Source organism: Crinia signifera, chromosome 1, assembly GCF_055691185.1.
Source record: "Crinia signifera chromosome 1, ASM5569118v1, whole genome shotgun sequence".
Taxonomy (NCBI): domain Eukaryota; kingdom Metazoa; phylum Chordata; class Amphibia; order Anura; family Myobatrachidae; genus Crinia; species Crinia signifera.
This window is the reverse complement of record NC_139217.1, coordinates 249,610,155-249,633,801: the sequence shown is the minus strand read 5'-3', so window position 1 is coordinate 249,633,801 and position 23,647 is coordinate 249,610,155. Positions and strand designations below refer to the sequence as shown.

The following is a 23,647-nucleotide window of genomic DNA, read 5'->3' as shown; positions in this document are numbered from 1 at the left end:
ATGTACCTTTCTTATTAAACAGCCTACAACTACCAGATGTCTGTAGAGCCCTCCATCCCACCCAAAAAGAATACACATGTCTATGCGCTGCCCATCACACACTCTACATATGTGCCTCTTCCAGACTCTTTCACCAGATAAAAGCAGCCAAGATTCACCCTATAGTATTGTCAGACCATGCACTGGTACAAATTTCTTTACAAATCTCCAAAGAAATATCCCTACATATTACATGGAGATTCCATGCGCAACTTACCACATCTTTAACATTCCGTGATCACCTAGCCAAGGCATGGGATGAATTTCATGAAAATCATGAGTACTGTTTGGAATCCAACCCGACACTATATTGGATGACGGCTAAGTCCGTACTTCGTGGTTCAATCATGTCATATGAAAAAAAATCAGAAAAAACTAATATCTAAGTCCTATGTTTTGGATCAGGATCAGTAACTGAAGCTTACTCCACCTTCCTACAAAACACTACACCTACACATAAATCTAAATACTTCCAAGCTAAATCACTATTGGAGGATATTTTGCAGTCTATGTCAGATAAAAGCCTATGTATAGCTAATTACAAATATCATAAAATGGGCAATAAAACAGGAAAATTACGGCGATTTTAAATATGAGACAGTGGTCCCCTGACGGGGAAGAAACGTGTTTGTGGAGCCCACACTTGTGGAAGCTGACGGTGGAGTGTATTTTACCAGGTTGCAAAATGCACTATTTTGCAGCGGGAGAAGGAATTACTGGGATTCTGATACACGTTCATACACACTCAGGATGAACTGTCTTGCAGTTCTAATCATCTGGTAGTTGCCTGCCTTGACCAGTGGCATAAGTTCGTTCCAGTTGCCCGGAGGCAAGATCTATATTGGTGCCCCCACACACACACACACAATATTTCTGTTCAGAAATATAGATAGCGATAACATATTAACATATATATTTCAGAACTCAGCCACAGAAGCAATATCATTGGCTTTTAAATGACTAATTTAAACTTCCAGGGGGAGGAGAAGTGCCCCCTTGGGAGCAGGAGCCCGGCAGGAGCCCGGCGGCAGATGACTCCATTGCCTCCCAGAGTTCTGCCTCTGGCCTTGACGCTGACACTGTTCTGCTGTAGATTTTAACATTGAATCTAGTGTGATGTTTTTACTGTGTGTCTATTAAATTTTATGCTGTACTACATCATGAGATGCATTTTGTATCCTCTCCCATCACCTCCCCAAAATGGTTCCTTACTATTAAACACTTTGCAAATAAATCATTATTGTGGCAGGATTGCAGCAGCACCCTGACACATGTGCCATTTAATCATGGCACATGTGCAGTCTGCCAAAAATTATTCTGATATAGGCCATAAGGAAGCCATAAGACAGTGTTAAAGTGGTTGGGCACACCAGCATAATTTTGTCAATCTTGTTTGCTTTCCTTCATGTTCTATGGAAAAATGATCTCTATTTAAACAGTTTTTGCATTATGAAACACAGCGCTGCATGGAAATAGCTCCAGTTGATGTAATGAATACAGAATGATTACAGAGAACCCAATAGAGGATAAAATGTCCTGGACCAGATAATTAATTTCCAAGAGATGTTACTTGTATCCAAGTATTTTAACTTCACTGATTATTTTAAGTGTCCCATGATGAAGTACATTTCTAAAAGTCATCTGCCAGTTCAGTGGGGATGCACTTGTTTCAATATAAATTATACATAGGTCACACAAGAATCAAAAGTTGTTCATATTAAAGAGTGTTATTCAAAGTGGATATTAAAATGTACCCAAGATTTGGAAATAATGAACTAAACTGTATCATAATCCATCTTGTGTTAATTTTTTTTTTTTTTTTTAAGTTTAAAGCGCTTTCAATTTTTATGCCATAGACCTGTTTTGCATTTAGAAGAAATTATGCCTGGATGTGTATACTATTTAAGAAGGTGAGCCAGGGTGCAAAGGCAGAAGCTGAGGAGAAAATAACCCAGTCAGTAGAGAAAGAGTTCATTTTTTTTTTAAAGTTTATAAGTAAAAGACGAAAATCTAATGGAGGACTACTAAGACTTAAAACAACGAATGAGAGTTTGGTGGAGGGAGACCTTCCAATTGCATTCACTAGAGAAGGAGAGGGAAAGAGGCCACTGATAAGTTGCAAAGACATTTATAAAAATAATATAGATGAAAATACAAAACTTGAAGTGAGGAAGTACAGACCAGAACACTATTAAAAGTGTTATTGAATATCTTAAACCAAACAACTTACAGGATGGCAAACAGCACACATTTACTGGTGGAAGATCATGCCAAACCAATCTTATTCACTTTTTTGACTTCAACAGTAAAATAATAGATTAAGGGGGAGTTGTAGATGAAGCATATCTAGACTTAATTTAGGGGTTGGATTAAAAAAACGTTAAATGAATAGGAACCTGGTTGCAGGATAGGAAACAACAAGTTGTAAATGGAGTGCATTCTATGGAGGGAAATTATACCAGTGGAGTAATTGGACCAATGCTCTTTAATATCTTTGTTGGTCACATTTTGAAGCATAATATGTCATTTTGCAGATGCCACAAAGTTATGCAACAGGGAAGACACACTGGGAGGAGTGAAAAAATGATTCAATATCTATGTAGACTTGATGAATGGTCAAGAAAGTTGCAACCACAGTATAATGCTAAGAAATTTTAATTCATGCAATTGGGACTTAAAAACCCAAAGGCAAAATATACAGTAGTATCAAGTGCAGTACAATGGAAACTACTGAGGCGGAGGAAAATGATCCAGGAATCACTATTTCAAGTGACTTAAGGGCAGGGAAGCAATGCAACAAAAGCAATGAGAAAGGCAAGTTAGATGCTTGTTTGTATAGGGAGAGGAACTAGTAGCAGGAAAAAAGTATAGGTCACTGGTACAGCCTCATCTAGAATGATGGTCCCTGTTCTGGAGGCCATATCTCCAGTATGATATAAATATGCTGGAGAGTGTACAAAGAAGGGCAGCTACAGTATAATGGTGCATGGTCTACATCACAAAACTTACTGGGAAAGACTAACAAATCTTAACAAGTTTGGAGCAGAGAACAAAAGAAGGGACATTATAAAAACTTTAAAATATACCTAGGGACAAGGTACAGGAGGGAGACATTCTTCAAAGGAAGAAATGCATTAACCCTCAAGGACATACACTGGGGCAGGGCATAAAGTGGTCATGCAGAAGTGGGGGAACTCATTTCTCTATGCAACCTAATAACACCCCCTCCCCTCCCCCCCCATTAGGCAGGGACAGGGCCATTGGTAGGGTTTTTGGCATCCCCCTGCAAACTAAAATGATTTTCTGTGAGAATTACTGTCCAGGGCCAATGTGGAGGTTAAAATGTTCCACTTCACCATTAGAGGTGGTGGAACTCAGTTCCACCCCGTTTCCCCCTCACTTTAACCCCTGCACTGGGGTATATTCAATGGTTTTTAGTACTGACTGCTTGCTGTCACAGCCCACATGGTAAGTATTCAACTGACCCCCTGCACATGCTGTTTCCATGTCACTGGGCTTTTACAGCGACAAGGAAATGGTGTGTGTGGCCGATAAAACAGCGAGGTTTGCGGCTAAATGCAGTGGCCTCCCTGCATTAGCCGCAAGCCTCGCTGTTTGGGGGAATCCTCGCCGTCATCTGACAGCCAGGGTTCCCCCAGAACATTGAATATGGTGAGCAGCCGGTGCCGGGGTTAAACACTTGTTTTTGGCGATCTCCGACATTTAACCCCCTCGCCGGCCACATTGAATACTGTCCACTGTATATGTAGACAACATGTTTTGTACACCGTAAAATTATCAAAGCGTAGCTTCATATAGTAAATGCCCTAATTTATTTTATAATATAATATAGTTTTCAAATGCTACAATTGTTTAACAGCTGTCTGTCAATATTCCATAACATTTCAATTTGTTAGCAGGTATGTTAGGTAGCAAGAGAAGCTGTAGATACATTTTGATTTAATTACCAGGAACTTGTGAACAAATTAATGTGATTTAATTTAATTATTATAGGAAATCAATTTTTTGTGTAGTGATTTTTCGCTTAGCATGAAAATATTTTCAGCGCTAAATAGATTGACATAAAATAGCATACAGTTTGTGTGCATCCATTTGTTGAAATATAATACATGTAACATTTAGGGTATATCTACAGTGCATACTCTGGATTTGGGAGACAAATGGCAATACACATAGGGCCTTATTCTGCTTCACTTGCAAAAGCAAATGCTCTCTCTCTAATGGACAAAAACATGTGCACTGCTGTGTGTGTGTGTGTGTGTGTGTGTGTGTGTGTGTGTGTGGGGGGGGGGGGGATGTAACATGTGCAGAGGGAGTTAGATGTGGGTGGGGTTTGTACTTCAAACTGATATCTACAGTATATTGCAGTGAAAAATAAAGCAGCCAGTATTTACCCTGCAGAGATACAAAATAACACCCAAATCTAACTCTCTCTGCACGTTACATCTGCCATCTGCAGTGCACATGGTTTTATCCCTTAGAGATAGAATTTGCTTTTGTGAGTGAACCAGAATCAGGCCCGTACTGTACAGTAATTTTGTAAATGTAAAAAAAATTTGTACAGATTGATAGATTTAAATGTATACAGTAGTCTCAGGCAGTAAATGAATCACTTATAATGATTTACCTGACTGATTTTCTGTTTTTTTCCTCACAAGTGCTGCCATCTTTGCACTAAAGAGCTGGAGACTCACTCACTTGACTGTGTAAGATGCTGGGTAAGAGAAAAGACTCCGGACGCCACTCTCCTGCAGACTTAAGCTGGCCATACAGCTACAGATTTATTGTCAGATCTGGCTGGTTGGAACAAAAACCTGGTAATCTGTAAATGACAGTTTGTCAGTTTTCCAGCATTTCAAAGCAAATGGTCAACAGTCATTTGCTCTGATCCATTACTAGGTCTTTGTTCCAATCAGCCTGATCTGACAACACATTTGCAGATGTATGGCCAGCTTTACAACTCTCCCCCATCTCTCGCTCTCTTCCTGTCTTTCTCCCTGTGTCTCTCTCCCTGTCTCTCACTCCATGTGTCTTTCTCCTTCTCTTTCTCATTTTCTTTCACTCCTGTCTTTCTCTCCTCCTGTCTCTCTGTGTCTCATTGTCTCATTCTCTCCATCTCTTGCTCCTGTGTCTTTCTCCTCTCGTTTCTCTCTGTCTCTTTCTTCTTTTCTCTTTCCTTCTCTCTCCTATGTCTCTCACCATGGCCCTTATTCTAGTTCACTCTTTCTGACAAAATCCTTCTTAGATGGACAAAACCATGTGCACTGCAGGGGGGCAGATGTAACATGTGCAGAGAGAATTAGATTTGGGTGAGTTATTTTGTTTCTGTGCAGGGAAAATACTGACTGCATGATTTTACACTTCAATATAGATCTCACTTTGAAGAAAAACCCCACCCAAATCGAATTCTCTCTGCACAAGTTACATCTGCCCCACCCGCAGTGCACATGGTTTTGTCCATCTAAGAAGGATTTTGTCAGAAAGAATGGACTAGAATAACCCCCCATGTCTCTCCCTGGTTCTCGCTCTCCTCCTGTCTCTTTATCTTTCTCACTCTGTCCATGTCTCTTTCTTCTTCTAACTTTCCCCCTGCCTTTCTCCTTCTTTCTCTCTCCCTGTCTTTCAATCTCTCCCTGTCTCTTTCTTGTACTCTATTCCCCTCTATTGCTCTCCCTCTGCCTCTTTCTTTCTCCTTTCTCTCTCTACCTGTCTCTATTGCTTTCCATGTCTCTCTTTCTTCCTCTTTCTCCCTGTCTCTCACTCTCTCTGTAGCTTTCTCCATCTCGCTCTCCCTCTGTCTGTCTCTTTTTCTCCTTCTACCTCCCTGTCCCTCTCATCCTCTCTCTCTCTTCCTTGTTCTCTCTCTGTCTCTCTTCTTCTCTTTCTCTCCCTGTCTTCCCCGTGTCTTGCTCTCTTCCTGTCTGTCTCTTTCTCCATTTCTCTCTCCCATTCTCTCTCTCTCTATTTTACTCTCTCCCGGTCTTCTTCATTCTCTCTCTCTATGTTTTTCTGTCTCTTTCTCATTCTCTCTCCCAATCTCTTTCTCCCTGAATCTGTCACCCAAACCCTGGCAACACTCAACACTTCTGCCTGTCACTCACTACCTCACCCTCTGCCTCTCTGTCACTATCACACTTTCTCTCATGTCACCATCTACTCTCCAAGACATCACCCTCTACTTCTCCCTGTCACCCACTGCCTATCCCCATCACCTTCTTTCTGTCACCCACTGCCTCTCCTTCTCCCAAGATCTCTCCCCTTCAACTCTGTCACCCTCTCCCTGTCATCTGCTGCCTCCCCCTGGTATCACCTACTTAAATCCCAGTCACCCATTTCCTGGCATAACCCACAGCCTTACCCTGTCACCTACCGGTTCTCTAATTTTCACTCTCTCTTCCCATCACCAACTGCCTCAACCCTTGCATTACTATCTCCCCATCCCCCTCTATACCCTCTACCTCTCAAAGGCATTGCCCTGTAATTCAAACACGGCATTCCCTTTGAAGCCACACCCCCTCTTGTTAGTAAATATTACCCTCCACTCACACTTTCCCCTGTCATGGTAACCTCCCTGTAATTTTGTTCTGGATCTGCCTCCAGTACAGTGTGTTATCCTACAGTTGCACAACATGACATTAAGCAGTTTATCATAGCACCACACCATGTCCAATTCTAGTTATACTGTAGTTTATAACATGAACAATGGAGGAAATTTACTAAAATGGGAGTTCTATTTCACATGGGTGGTTGTTTTGGGCAACCAATCAGATACTATCTATTATCTTCTAGAAGGTACTAAATAATAAGAAGTTGATTCTAATTAGTTGCCCATAGCGACATCCCATGTGAAATAGACATCCTCTGTTAGTAAATCTTGGCCAATATCTGTATTATTCAGTTTAATTTCATATTCCCACTGCATCATGACCAAGTAGGCCATTTTCATTTCCTGACAATCTTTTTCTATACATATATAAATATATATATGGACTGAAAAAATTACTATTACTAGACTCTTGCTATTTTTTGTTTTAGTTTTGGATTTAGATTACTTCATAAAAAAAGCTAAAAATAATTTAACTTAGACATATTTTTGTTACTACATCATTATTAACAGCAATATTATTTTCTAGTCATATTTAATCAGTGTGAAATTGCAAAATAGGGAATTAGAAGCAATCCAAGACCAAAAATTTGAGTTCCAACCCATGGTAAGCTCCATATCTACACTTGGTTTGACTCAGATCCCATAAAGGGTCCAGAGCCAGTACTTGGTTTGACTTGGATCCCTTAAATTTGGATGAGTTCGGATTTCTAAAAAACTGATCTGCACATCTCTAACAACAATTACAGGTTTTGTCCATTCAAAGAGGGAACATGCCATTAACTTGCTAATTTGGTACGTGTTTTAATTTACATAAGTACAGTAATGATTTTCTGTACCTTCTTTTGATCCATCAACTGCCTTAAACCTGCTGCCCAACCTTTGTCAAATATATTTTATGGCTGTATGCTGAAGGGCTACAGAATAGCTTTCAAAGATACTTAATATAAAGTTCCCTTTTAAACATAAATGACCTGTTTCCATAGAGAGGTTAATCTTAATGAGGCATTTATATGCAGTAGGATAACTCATGTTCAACAGTTAATGCAGGAGAGCATAATGTAGATCCTGCCAATATTTAATTTACACATGGTTAAGTATGTAGATGGGTAAGTAGATGCAGTAACATTTGAATGTTATTCTGCCAAGGGCCTTAAACACCATACTGTTATAAGGGCAAGGCTCTGTGTAGTGTATGTTTATCTGTGAAGCTAGACATCATCCGCAGTTCCATCCCAAATATTAGAGGTCAATGATTCAGTTTTGACAATTAGGGGGTTATTCAATACCGGGTGACGACTACCGATCCGTCCCGACAGCTGTGACTCTGGCCTGTTTTCATTTTGCTCGACAACATATCGCGAGGCGGGATTTGAGGTCCCGCCGGGCGATCGCCACAAAGGGGGCATGTCCACGTAAACAGCCGTGTATTGTCGAGATTCGGCCGCGATTTTGAGAATTCATGGCCGTTATTGGCAAAACGAGCTTTTAAAGTCGGGTCGGTCTTTTGATCTGCCTCTTCAATGCTGTCGGGAAAGACAGCATTGAATAGGCGCTCACCGCTATTTCCCTTGTTGAATATAGCAGCGGGGATTGAATACCCACTAAACCTTTATACATGGGTCACAGTATCTTTTAAATATGAGGTATTCTTAATAACTACATTTGTTTACATTCAAACAAATAAAATAATTGAAAACAATGTAAAAAAAACATGAAATCACTTTATTTTTTATTGGCTGTGATTCCAATTTTAAAAGAACAGTTGAACTGAGATCATGCAATGAGGAGTAGCAGGCAAAATACAAATGAGATATACATTCACAAAGTCTCTATATCTTCCTCTTGTCACTGAGGAGATTGACGCATGCATCGGGTCTGAGTATGTGAGCCTTTAAATTACAAAATGATTCAGCTAATCACAAAATTATGGCTGAGCGGATAAACTTCTATAAGTGTGAAAACATTTTTTAAAAGACTGTTACCTAAACATTTTACGAACATAGAGAGGAAACACATATTAACGTAGCATACACAGAAGACAATACATTTAGTTCACAACAGCAAATCTGTAACGTTACATGACAACAGTATATCAGTAAGCTTGTCAAAAGATACATGAGAGCAGCATTGATATGTGTTACTCTGACACAGAAGGGGAAAACACTAAACTAACACACACTAAACGTAGACCGAGAGACTCCAGTGCAAATTAACACATGATCTATTCTCTTTTACACATAGTAGCATTCAAAATTAATATTGCAGTCTGTTTATATATGGCTTTGTCTAAAGGTAGATGTCATTTATGAAAATAAATAAATAAATAAACGTCTTTACCCTCTACAATTGGAGGGTGATGAATCCCCTCTTTTTCTTAGAGATTGCAAATCTAGCACTCAGTCGTTGGTAGAACCTTAGGCCTTGTTTAATGTGATGCACCCCTTCCTAATTAGTAGACAAAGAAAATTACAAAAGACTACCTCAATTACCTGAGATTAAACATATTTATGGACAGAAAGCAATGAAGGGTGACAGAGATATTCAGCATTAATTAAACAAATGAACCAGGCTTCTCTTTGGTCTTGCATTAAAGCCTCATGTTACATTTGTTAAATAAATAAAAAAAAAATAGATTAACGCATTAAAATAGTAAAATTTATCAAAGTTAATGCAGCTTATTAAAATATTGGAAAGTGCATTTATAGCATTTGCGGACACAACAGTGTAAGCTACAGTACTTTAATTTCCATTTTATGATGAATTATGGTTTTTGGGTTGGGACTGGCATGTTCACCCGCACTGTGTTATTGAGTGGTATATTGTTCGAGGTGAATAAGGATATAATGTAATTGATTAGTTTAGTCACTGCATTGTTTAACTTTTGCATTTTGTTATAGAATAAATGCAACAATATATTTTACATCTTCGTTTATACAGCCAGCTTCGAAAGCATTAGAACTTCAAGGTCCTTTGTTAATAACAATTTAAATTTACTGGGAACTGATTTAATCGATTCAAAACACAACACCATTTGCTGGTAGAACTTGGCTATGAAATTAATTAGTTTCCACTATTCTCTTTTTCTGGTGTATTCCATAGAAATGTCATGTTCAAAAACTAAGGGTATGTAATTATTACTCAATGTAAAATTTAGATTCCATCCAGTGGCACAGTATACATTCAATATGTGAGGACATGAATCATTCCAAAGCTTGATTCTCTGCTAGTTTCTGTTTGCCAGTAAAACACTTAGCATTGTAATTTGCATATTAACATGCAGCACATGGACAAATTTGAAAAATACCGGATTAGTGACTATTGAAATGTTAATCATGGTACAAATAATTTGAAGCTTTGTGCTATCTCAATCACCTCTAGCAATAACGTACTTAAAAGGAAATGTTATTAAAAAATAAATTGAGTAACCACAATTTTGAAAGTACAATTTCTATTAAACCTTAAAAAACACAACTTTAAATATTTCTCTATAAAATCCTGCATAATTTTTGGGATTAAATAGAAAAGGGTGTTTGTGAGTTATGTATAGTTATTATATATTTTATATTATATCCGATGCTGTTCTACAGTTCATTATGAAGTCCCACGCAAAGGAGGTCAACATGGTTCATTTTCTGAATTTTCTCTTACTGTCACATAGACATGAGATGGATACTAAACGTCACTTTACATCCTAATGATAAGTTGCCTCTTTGTTTCTCATTTTTAGCCTGCCAGAAGCAAATCAATATTGATCATTTACAAGCTGGCCAGAAACTGTGTATCACATTAACAGCAACCCAATGACTCTCACTGGATAATAATGAATTTACATGATTGAAAAGTATAATGTTGATTGTGTACACAACTGCCGGATTGAACATACAATTGTACTATGGCTTATAATAAAATTGCGTAGACTGCAGCTCATAATCTTGACATCCTTTGAGAAGTGTCTACTGTATGTAACTATGTACAAAAGGAAAGGAAAAAAGAAAGTGGAGGGACTAGAGTGAGCAAAGGTTTAGAGATGGGAGGGAGGGTAGCATGTGGCAATACTGAAATCTCCCACTAAACAAGGGGAAATCCATTGCTTTTCTGTTTATTTTTAAACAGTCTCACAGTCTACTGTTGTTTATTTCTTGAACATATCTTGAAGTGGACCCGGTAGATATTTAATAACTGTGTCTAGAATGCTTTCTTCCTCTTCCTCGTCTTCATCCCCACAGCCAGCAGGTATTGCTTTCTTTGGACGCGTCAAACTCCCTTCGGATGTTGCTTCCATGGCAGCTTGTGCTTCGGCTTCTTTCTCTTCTTTCTTCTTTATGCCATACTGGAAACAAAAGGAAAAAATGACTTGAAATATATAATATAACAATTTATAAAATAATATTTCTTGCATTCATTTCATACATTGTTTGATGTTACTTTTATTATTACTGTACTGCCCCAGCCCATGGAAGAGTGGAACCATTAAGTTACATCACACTCTACAGATATCTCTGCATATCAGATAAGATCAATTCCTCAGAACAATTATCCAATCAGTGAGTACCTATATCACCTGATATCGGCTGATCAGCCGATATCAGGTGATAAACTCAATAATTGTATAGTTGTCTACTTTGTTTAAGGTGCATACACACGGAACAATGCCGGAAACGATCCAATATCATTCACAAGTGTATCAAATCCTTCATCATGCCTACACACAAAACAATTTGTTACACTTCATACAAGATATGTCTATGATCTTCCTACATGCATCATGGACCAAAGGTAACGATCAGCAACTACACACATCATTAACAATTCAAGGAACTATTTGAACGATTGGTTGTTCCAATCGATTGGGAACGCCCACATTGTCCTTCAATTCGTTCCGTGTCTAGGCATCTTTACAGTCAGGTAATATAAGACACAAAGATTGTCTAGTCAATGATAAATGATAGAGAAGTTAAACAAAAATATCCTCTACCAATCTTATTTTTTTTTTAAAGTGAACAAAAGGTCAAATTATGTTCTATTAGAACCCATAATGGATTTCCAGTTAAACATTTCAAATACAGTACAAGGATTCTTGTACTGTAATTTAACCCTGAACAGAAAAACAGCTGCATTAGCTGATAACAATTGTTCTTAAATTTTAAGATAATTTTTTTAATTGTGATCAATATGTTTTCATGCTAAGGAACAATGCCTAGTGAAGCTTTGAAGAGCACGATTTGCATGGAAGGTTTTTTTGTGCCAGAATATTGTCAACACTGTATCAAGAATGCAATTATATGGTAACGCTAGAAGTGTCCATCAAGTTAGTATACCACTGTCAATGATATAGAGCAGGCATTCCCAACCACGGTCCTCAAGGCACACCAGCAGTGCAGGTTTTAGTGATCTCTAGGCTTCAGCACAGATGGTTTAACCAGAAGTCCCCTGTGCTCAAGCCTTGATATCACTAAAACCTGCACTGTTGGTGTGCCTTGAGGACCATGGTTGGGAATGCCTGATATAGAGTATATATTCAGCAAATGTTTATAACATATTTCAGTGGAACATTACTTTAAAAATTCTGTCACAATAGCATTTAATGAAAATATTATTAAGCAGTAATAAAAAATAGATTTTTTTTCCTGCAAAACATAGAACTTAGATTAATCATGGGAAGAGGCTCCTGTTGATGGAAATGTGCATCTAAATCTCCCTGATAAAAGTATAATTTTGCTTACAGTAGCTTGTCATATTCAAGCTGTTTTAATGTTAGTAAGGGCATCATATGCATAATCTTTATTCACAGAAACAACAGTAGTATGATTTGTGCAACTGGTTAAAGCCAGAAAAGTTAATTTAGGTGGTAGTAGCAAATACTAAATCTACTGTATTGTACACCATTTATACACAATAGAGTGCATGTCTGGACAGTGTTGCTAATAACGAATAAAGTCATAGTTACAATGGAAAAGGAAATTAAAACAGGACAAAAGGAACATACTACTATAGTTCAAATTAATATATATACAGTTTATACTGTAAATCCATTGCCTTTTCCTTTAAAGGAGGGCCTTTGGAAGGTAAATACTCACAATGTCCACATTAAGGCGGTTATCTAATGTGCCACCACTATTTCCGATGTGGGAAGTATCGGCGGCTCCCGGCTCACTACAGTATTGATGCAGGATCACGGCAGAAGGGGCCCGACAGTTACTGTCGGGCACGTTCTGACGATAATGGCCATGGAGTGTCATGAGCCAGGCCGCAGATCGACAATCCATGGCCGTTTTCACGGCCAAGCCCCCTTTGTGCCCATCGGCAGGTGGGACATTGAATCCCGTCTGTCGTTATGTGGTCGATCTGACAGCAAACGGGCCAGGATCACAGCTGTTGGCGGGGATTGACAGCCGTGATCCCAGATTGCATGGGTGCCGGACGGGGCCCCGACAGTCAGCTATTCTCCCTCATGGGGGTCCACGGCCCCATAGAGGGAGAATAGAATAGGTGGCGAGCATAGCGAGCTTTGATGCACATGCCATGAGTCCGGCCAGTCGGAATCCCGACGTCGGGCTAATGACTGTCTGGATCCCGACTGTCGGAACCCTATACCACACCCGATTGCATACCCCCCTATATATGATAAAATAATAATAATAATATTAATATTATTGCATAAATCTCCAATAGGATTCATGTTGCTTTGCATACAGTAAGGGCATAATACAGAGGTTTATATTTGCATAAAATATGTAAACCATTATTAAAATACTAAGATGTGGCAGACATTTTGAATTAACAATTGCAGTTTGATACTCTTTACACTCTGCACAGTATAGGCAGGCAGATGTTCCTGTGAACTGGTCAAGCATTTGCATTTATATATTTTACTATTATTATATCTGTATATCCTATCTATTTACTCTGCCATCCTGGGGTGTTAACAGTGCTGCGTGATCATTACATTTACAGTAGTTCAGTGAACTCAGACTTCAAATAGAACATTATAGAATGCAGAAAATTAGAACTATTATTACCTGTACAAATTATATTTTCTCTACTAATTCATGTAAAATGATTATATGAATATAATGTCAAGCTCACAACCATAAATGTAATGCCAAATAAACAAACTATATGGTGTTCTAGAGTATATACCGGTAGTTAAAATAATTCAGTAATACCAAAATTTACAATATTTCCTACTACTATTGTGTGCTAGATGATGGTAACATCAGATTTAAAATACAATATTTCTTCACTTTATCTGCTGCATTAGTGTACAGTAAATACAGTCTTTAATAGACAGTCTTAACTATATATTGTCAAATATAATTTCAGTTGAATTTAAGACTTTCCCTGTTAAATTATTGCTATGGTTCTGACTATATTGGTGTTAAATAATGACTTCCTGCAATCCCATATTTTGGTAATTGTCTCGGAATTGCTCTAAACATATATAATAACTTTGGTAGGAAGAGCATTTTTAATACTGCTATTCTCCCCATCAAGTTTATTTAATAATTTATCCAATCTTTAACTTTCTTTTTTAATTGCTTCAAAATTGGGGTATAGTTATATTCAATTAGATTTTCCTCTTTATCCACTACATTTATTCCCAGATACTTTAAAGTAATGGTTTTCCAATAAAACTTATATTTTTCCTTACAGATATGGGATTCATTATTAAATACACAAGTAAAAATGTGTTAGTCCATTAAAACATATAGAAATTCAGACAATATCTAAATATATCCCTGATTTAAACTTGGAAATGTGGATAGAAAGAGGTATAAATATGTTGAAAGATATATACTCAAATAATGTATTACTATCATTCACACAGATACAATTAAAATATGGAATCCCAAAAACAGATTTTCATACTGTAAGTATTTACAGATTAGAAGCTGGTTAGGTGGATTCCCAGTATCCAAAGATGCGTTGGAAGACCTCCCAAATAACATAATCAATAAAATAAATAGTAGAGATCAAAAAGGAGGAATTACGCATTGGTTTACACTTTTTATAAACACTAAAATAGAAGAAAAAATGGAATGCCAAACTAAATGGGAACAAGATTTAAATATATCTTTGGATAAAGCGGAATGGATCAACATATTTAACTTAGTATATAAGATGTCTAAATCTATTTATAGATAAATGTATGAACCTCCTCTATGGAATATAATTAACCCCAGATAAACAAGTTCTGGCTCACAAACTTAAATATCTGTTGGAGATGTATGGAGGAAAGAGGAGACCTATTACACATTTTCTGGACATGTAATAAATTAAAAAGCTTTTGGAGCCAGGTTAAGAATCTAATGAGGAGAGTAATTGGGTTTTAAATAGACTTGACTCCACAGATTGCATTACTCCATACCAATGAAAGAAATTAATATAAACTTGACGTATGTCTTAAACCACAAATTGCTAAGCAAACATTTTTATACATTGTAATGACCTGTAATGTTTACCTTATAAAGGAAATATAATCTTTTTTTTCTTTGAATTTATATAAGTAAGTAAGTTTAATTTATATAGCGCACTTTCTCCAACAGGACTCAAGGCACTTGAACAAATGTGAGCCACGCTGGCATTGTTAGCGGATATATTACACATCTCTCACAGAGATGTTGGCACACAAATGGTTAAATAATTCAATGTGGTATTACTGGAAATCTTCCAAATGATCCTTCGCTGATGGTGTCAGTTTTAGGGTGTTTTATATATACTGTATGACCAAAAAATAAAATAATTTTGAATCATATTTTGTTTAAATATATATTACAGATGTAATGATTGATTTAAAATAAAATGTCCTCAATTATTATTAAGACAACTTTCTGATAAATATGAAAAACCTTTATCTGCTTTATCTGCTTTAGTTTAGCTTTATATGCAGAGTACAACTTAAAAAAAAAAGAAATGAAATGATTTTTAAATTAGTTGTATTTAATATTTTACATCTTGTCTCTGACATACTTGTATTAATAGGTCAGAGACAAGATGCTAATTATTTCTAAAACTAATTAGAAAATAAATCTATTTCTTTTTAGACACCCTACTAGAAAAAAATATTTTACATACAGTATTCCATAAAATCCATACTATCTGTTATTCCATACTATCGTTCAGACCTACTGTAGTTATAGTAGTCATGTTGCTCTAAACCTGGGGTAGCCATAGCCAACTCCAATCCTCCAGAGCTACCAACAGTTCACAGTTTACAGCTCACCTCACAGGTACACAGGTGCACTCATTACTGACTGACACATTATAAATGATCCACAGGTGGAGCTAATTATTTCACTTGTGATGCTGTGAGGAGACATGGAAAACATTAACTGTTGGTAGGACTGCAGTTGGCTACCCCTGCTCTAAATCTTAATGCAACAGGGTATAAGTAGATTTGCTAGTGATAGGCTCTTTCCACCTTACTCTGATGCTTTCCACCTTTTTTCCTGACTAGTACCTGGCTGTCATTGAAAGACTTCAGTGCCATTAAGTACATTAAGTTGTTTCTTGCTCTCTAATCATAATCAATAAAATACACCATCAGTTCTGTATGAGCTTTGTGCTCCAAAAGCAGAAGTGATAAATACATTCTGGAATTAGATTTCACTACATGTTCAGTCCAAAAAAAAAAAAGTTTTTCAACGTTTGTAAACCAATAAACAAAGTTATAACATAATTTACTGATCTTAAATTATAAAGTGATTACAGCATAATGAAAAATGTAAAAAATATTTACATGATTACACCAAAACAAGACATTTAATTTATACACAGAAACAATATAGGGTACTTGTTTACTAGCACGGTGCCCACAATTTTTATCATACTGCATCTTATACATCTCATCGCATCGCATACAATATAGTGGCATGCGATGCGATGCGATATTTAATTCTACAAGCACCCAGATGGGTGCTTACAATATTAAATGCACCCCCATTGTCCACACCACCCCCACTATCAACGCCAACCCAAAGCGTGGCGAGCGCAGCAGTACGCATCCTCCGATCTTTTCATAACCCGACTATCCACGTTGGCGTGGAGTTGACTTTAGATAGTGTGGCGAGCGCAGCGAGGCGAGCAGACGCGGATGACTTAACATGTATTCCGCATCTGCTCGCCACACTATCTAAAATCAACTCCACGCCGACGTGGATAGTGGGGGTATGAAAAGGTCAGAAGACGTGTACTGCTGCACTCGCCACACTTTGGTTGGCGTTGATAGTGGGGGTGGCATGGACAATGGGGGTGCAGTTAACATTGTAAGCACCCATCAGGGTTGTACAATTAAAAATCGCATCGCATCGCATGCCATTTGCTGGCATGCGATGCTGTGCGATATTAAATTGTACAATCCGGGTCATTTACCCGATTATCACATTGCATACCATTGCATAAGTTTGTAATGATATGCGATGGGCGCCGTGCTAGGAAACAAGTACCCAATATAGTTTAAACAGATTAAACTAAAGCATTATTCCCAGCAGTGATGTGCGGTCAGCGTTCTCAGGGGAGGTACGAGTCTCATCTGTCATTCATTCAAATGAATTTAGGAATAGAATAAATTCTGATTGACTTGGTGCATATACTCCATATACAGCGCAAACTGCCTGATTAGCTAATGCCATACTTTTGTTATTTGCTGTCCCCCTGTGTTAAGGAATACTGTCAATTACATTGGTAGAGTGATGAAAGCTTTAGTTCTAGAGATTATTATTATAATTATTATTCTTTATTTATATGGTACCACTAAAATTCCAAAGTACCTAACAAACTACATAAACAAATGATCAAATCATGAAAACAACAACTTAAAGACGTGACACATGAGGTGAATTTGGGCTACTTTCTAAGCGATCTGACTAGGATTGCTCTGTGTGTACAGGGTATGGCGATGGCAATGTGTGGTCTCAAGCATTGCCATTGTCCGCAGGGATACACAGTGCATGCACTGTCTATCCTGCTACGATCCCAGTGATTTGCCTATAAGCATAGGCTAAACGCTGCTCCACATGGATCACTCAGTACACATCGTGGGTGTGCAGTGATGTGTGCTGAGTGAATCGTGGTTAAGCATGTCGCTCAGAACTGGCTCCCCGTCGCCCCGTGTGCGCTTTACAGTACATGCAAAGGTGTAGGACATGTACAAGGTATATAAACATTGCTGTATCATTGGATATGACACTGAAATAAGCATCAGGGTGGCAGAAACCGAGGGTTAGTTGCCGTTGTAGAAAGTATGAACTAGACGATAGTCTAAAGGCCCCCATACACTGGTCCAATTTGTCCTAAGGACAAGTAAGACCAGTTTGCCATTGAGCTCCCCGGGATGCTTACATGCGATCTGGCACTTTGAATTGCCATTTTTACATGCAATAAATCGCATGCGATTTATTGCCTGTTACTCCCAGGGAGCTGCTGTGGCGGGAGGGTGGTGGGTGGGCAGACAGGGGGTCCAGCCAGCTGGTGGTAGTGGTGGGGGGCAGTCAGCTCATAGTTGCGGGCAGCAGGGTCGGTCTGAGCAGCAACAGTGGCTGGGAATTTGTAGCAGCATAGTGCCGGGCGGAGGGGTGGGATGCGGCTGATGAATATTTTGAAATGACTGGCCAGACACTGATTGGCTGAGATAATTCTCTCAGCCAATCAGCTGCCTCCCATTTGATTGGCTGAGAGAATTCTCTCAGCCAATCAACATCTGGCCAGTCATTTAAAAATATTCAGCAGCCGCATCCCGCCCTGCCTCTCGGCAAAATGTTGATACAAGCTCCCAGCCTCTGCTCAGATGGACCCCGTTGCCCACCACTATGAGCTGCCCACCCCATCGCCACTATGAGCTGCCCGGACCATGGTGCCTGCAGCATGGGGAGGGAGGTCCCAGGTTGGGTGGTCAGACAGCCAGTAGGTCCCACCACTGGCTCGGGTTCAATGCACATGGGACCGCGCTTCGGACGTGAGGGGACATCAAACTGAGCCGATTTGGCCTGATTCATCGGAATCGTCCCAAATCGGCTCAGTGTATGGGCACCTTAACAGAAGGAGTAGCACATGAGTGTTGAGGGGCCTGCTCGTGAGAGCTTGCATTCTAAAGGATTATGCTTTATATTCTCTTTATACTTGTACTTATTTTAACATGGTTTCTAAACTCTCTTCCAAGTAATTTGAAGTTGTCAAGCTTTAATTCAATAATCTTTCAACAGCCAAAGTGATTTCTATGATGCTGGGTTAAGGCACGTGAAATAATCATTTAGACAGCAAATCTTTAAAATAACATGAATACGCCAGCTGTTTTTTCCCCCTTTTAAGATTATCATCAAAATTATGGGTCTTATTCTAGTTCACTCTTAGAGGCAAATTCCTTCTCAAATGGACAAAACCATTTTGCAGATGGGGCAGATATAACGTGCAGAGAGAGTTAGATTTGGGTGGGGTTTTTCTTCAAAGTGAGATCTATATTGCAGTGTAAAAATAAAGCAGTCAGTATTTTCCCTGCACAGAAACAAAATAACTCACCCAAATCGAATTCTCTCTGTTACATCTGCCCCCCTGCAGTGCACATGGTTTTGTCCATCTGAGAAGGAATTTGCCTCTAAGAGTGAACTAGAATAAGGGCCTATATGTAATGGTGGTGAATAGGAGTTCAATTTGACTTTCTTTACTCTTTTACATAGAAAAACTTCTAAATTGTAATGTTACATAGGATTTAAGCATCAGTTCTATGCAACCGTACAAGTTAGTTTGTTTCAATGTAAATATAACTGTTTATTTCTATTTTGTATTTAAATTTCCTAAGCTTCTTTCAGTACTGCTGATGTATAAAATAAATGATGCAGTATAGCAGTGGTTCTCAAACTGACTCCTCAGGACCCCTAACAGCTCCCGATTCCCAGGTCACCTGGCAGGTACACAGGTGTATTCGTTAATCAATTACATATTAGAGATAATTATAAAAACATATGCAGTATACTGAAGTAAGAGAAAGGAAAGCAATCATTTCACATTTATTTATTTATTTAACACACTACTTACTTATTATGCCTATTATTCTCCATCATAAAAGTTTACACATAACATCTAAGACAGGTAAATATACATTTATTATACTTTCGGTCTTCAAAAAATGTCAAACTTAACAAATGAAAGCTATTTTAGATTATGTATAGCAACATTTAAAATTGCCAAAGAGATCACACATAAATGAAAAGATGACATTTGCGGACTCTTTCATTTAGGGAAGAGTGTTCAATATACAAAATAGACCTACATGAAAATAATGTCCTTATTTTAAATATAATTGTTGGTTATGTATACTCTCTATCACAGGCATTCCCATCCTTGGACCTCAAAGTAAACCAACAGTGCAGGTTTTATTGATACAAAGGCTTCAGCACAGATGACTAAATCAAATTTACTGAGGTACTGATTAAGTCACCTGTGCTGCAGCCTATGCTTGGTCACCTCTAGGAGGGACAACTGTAGCGGGGACACTATTAGGTTTAGCAGCTTGGGCATAGCTCCATGTCACCTCACACTCTATCTCCCTGTCATCCCTCCCTCTATCCATCAGCCACTACCTTCATGTCACCCATTTCTCTCTGTCACCCACTGCCTCTATGTCACCCCCGCCTCTCTATGTCACCCACTGCCGCCCCAGTCACCTAATACTGTATATCCCTTTTAACATCTGCCTCTTCCAGTCACACCTGCCTTTCTGGCACCCACTGCCTTTAATTTCCTCCCCAGTCACATACATTCTTGCCTTCACCCCTCTCTCCGCACCCTGCATCAATATCTCCCCATCACTCTCTCCTATCACTTTCTGCCACTTCAAGGCATCCCCTGACCCCATCATATGGATACAGTATTCCTTTTGAGGCCACAGCCCTTGTTGTGAGGCCATGATTTTTTTCAAGACAACACCCACTTCCCCAGGAGCAGGCATGCCTTTTATGCGCAAAAACATCACCAACGCTGCTTGCCCTGTCATGGCACCCCCTCCTTTTCATTTTCTTCTGGACCTGCCCCTGCTTACTGCCTCCCACATTTGCTACTTTCTTACAAGGGGGATAGGTGATATCATCGCACATTATGTTAATATATCTACCCCAGTATCTCTATCCACTTTATCACTCTCATAAGCTTAGTACTGTACATCTCCCCAAAGAGTGATCTTCCCTCTGTTTATTAATGAGGACCATACAGTACTGTACATTTGGAAATAATTCCCTAGTATTATTTATTCAAACTTTCTTTTACTTAATAATGAATCATATTGAGTTAGCCAAAGTATGCTTGAGGGCATTTTACAGAGAAATATAATATATTAGATACAATGAATTTGTTTCCTAAATTAAGTCTCCAGTAGGCTTGTCTGATCTGATCAGAAATGTGTTGTATTATTTAAAAGACCTCTTCTTTCCTCTATTGAAAATGCTATTCATTATTTATAATCTGTCCTTACTACTGTATGTTTATTCAGCTCATTTGTATAGTAAACATATATTGCCAGCAGTAAGTTCTTAAACTGTCCCAGGACACTACACATTTCTTGAGGCAATAAGAAATTAAAAGTCACCTAAAATTAAGAAAAAAAACACATGCAAGAACATGGGCTCCAACAGTGAGTGCCGGATGACCTCCCAACAGTCGGGATTCCGATGGTCAGTAGACCAACATCAGAATCCCAACTGTCAAATGCCTGACAGTTAGAATTCCAATTTACAGGGACTATTCTCCCTCATGAGGTCCATGACCCTCATAAAAGGGAGAATATAACCTGCGGTAAGAGAAACGTGGCAAGCGGAGCAAGCCCGCAAGGGGATTTATGCGCTCACTCCCGTGGTCGGGATTCCGACATTGGTCTAATGACCATCCCAATTCTGACTGTCCCATTCCCATACCACACCTCTCCGATAGCACAAGACGCCGCCGCAGCTGGGCGGCGGCGTCTTGTGCTATCGGAGAGGGCGACGGTGGCTATGTGTTCTACCAGGCTGGCAAGCATAATATTTTAAACCTTAAATGTACGTGAGCCTTATGTGTGCAGTAAATCTGTGTTGAACATATCTACATATGCCAATCTACATATGCTCATTGGTGCGTCTCTTCTTTGATTTCTTTGCATATATATATATATATATATATATATATATATATATATATATATATGTCACTTATAGCCACTAAGATATTTACATACATTTTTTTTATTGTTTTTCATGAGAGATCTCCACTTTCCAGTGGCCAGTTAATTATAATATTAAATGAAGGACGATCAGCTAACAAGATTTTAGATAATATGATAAGACATTGGTGTACTATGTTAAATGAAATTTCCATCTGTTGTTGCCTACAGGCACACCAGTCCTGTGTACCAAGGCGAATAGGATGTATGCTAAATATGTAGACATATAGTATAATATGGAAATTATGTATTAATAAACAATTCAAAATGCTTCTTCAGAAAATTTTAATGCACGCTTATTTCTCTCTAATAAGTCATACTACCTAATTACATAAAGTATGACATAATTACATAAAGTATGACAGTAAGTCAAAATATTAAGCAGTGAAAAACTATAGGTCTATCCCTCAGGTCATACAATTGTTAAGTATATTTATGATTGCAAAGAAAAAGCAAAATAGTTTACATAAAAGCCTTCAGTACGTGCTTAGGATTACAGTATGCATTAAATGATTTTTTCTCAAGTTAATCTTAAATACAGTGGCTAAAAGAATCATGCTCAAATCAGGATTTTCTTCTAAATTTCTCAATGCCATTTGCATGTAAACATCTGGAACACCTATTTTCATTACCTAAATTATAATGAATTTAGGTAATATACACAATATATATATATATATATATGTGACAGGGTCACTGGTATAGTGCTGGAAGGCAGTGGCGTAACTATAGTCCCGCAGATGCGCTGAGAAGGTGTGGGTCTGTGGGGCTATTGTTACTCACTGCCATCTGCCCCTGCCACTGGCACTTCTGTCTGTGGGTCCCGGCTCTGCCGGCTACTGCTGCTAATGAAAAAAGTGACAATCGGAAAATGGCTGCCCCCATACTGCAGACAGTTTTTGAGGATGCTAGAGGAGGCGACGGCCTCCTCCAGCAACCTTAAAAACGGTCTACTGTATAAGAGAAAGAGAGCGCTGCACGATTTGTATAATTAATAATGCATACGTATTTAATTTAATAGCATAGAATATCTAAAACGTAAATAAATGCAAAAAATATATAAAATAAACTGGTAGACACACTCGCAATGAATGAACCTATACTGAAATACTTTGATATAGCTTATTAATCTCATTCAGCAACAGACTTCCTTCTGATGAAACCACTGCTGAGATAGCGGATAAATACCTTAAGATTCTCTGGGAGTCTTCTTACACATACCCCGACATTCAGCTAACCTGATCGATTACCATCTTCATTGTGCTGGACGAATCTCCTCCTGCCAATCTACATATTGCTCTAATTGCTGGGTTATACTTCACCCACCGCTATTACCCTCTGGAACACCCACTGTTACCATCTCAGAGCAGGAGAGAGGCGGATCGCTCCCTGCTGATTACATCACCGACCGCTCATCAACAGACGACGGCTGCCGTGCAGGTGTTGCTAAAGCCGCCCGTGTGCCTTTAACATCATTGCTGCTGCTGCCGAACAGTGCATCTGGGGGTCCTCCATATCACTTCCCTTGCTAGTTGACAGCCCACAGGCGAGATCGGTGGGTTTAATGCAATTGTGCACTCATTTTTCCAACAAATTCTTTCCACAAACCAACTGCCATATAAATGTCAGGACAGTGTCAGCAAATCTACAGTTTTTCTGTAGAGAGATATTAAACCATTTGTGGTGAGATTTCAATTAAAGAACGAGACCGTTTAAATGAAGGTGGTTCCCCCGGAACATTAACTAAATAATACCGGGTATGTGTAAAAACCGGACCAGGACAAAACCCCCGGACC

At 38.6% G+C, this 23,647-nt stretch overlaps 1 protein-coding gene across 3 annotated transcripts in view; it reads right to left on the bottom strand.

The window, feature by feature from the left end:
• Positions 1 to 8,368: 8,368 nt before the first annotated feature.
• CPLX1 (complexin 1) overlaps positions 8,369 to 23,647 on the bottom strand; it is a 170,779-nt gene continuing 155,500 nt past the window's right edge. For all 3 annotated transcript variants that reach the window (XM_083179968.1, XM_083179976.1, XM_083179982.1), the window contains one exon: positions 8,369 to 10,997. In XM_083179968.1, coding sequence (XP_083036094.1) covers positions 10,800 to 10,997 — 198 coding nt within the window. In that variant the 3' untranslated portion in view covers positions 8,369 to 10,799. The remainder of the gene's footprint in view (positions 10,998 to 23,647) is intronic.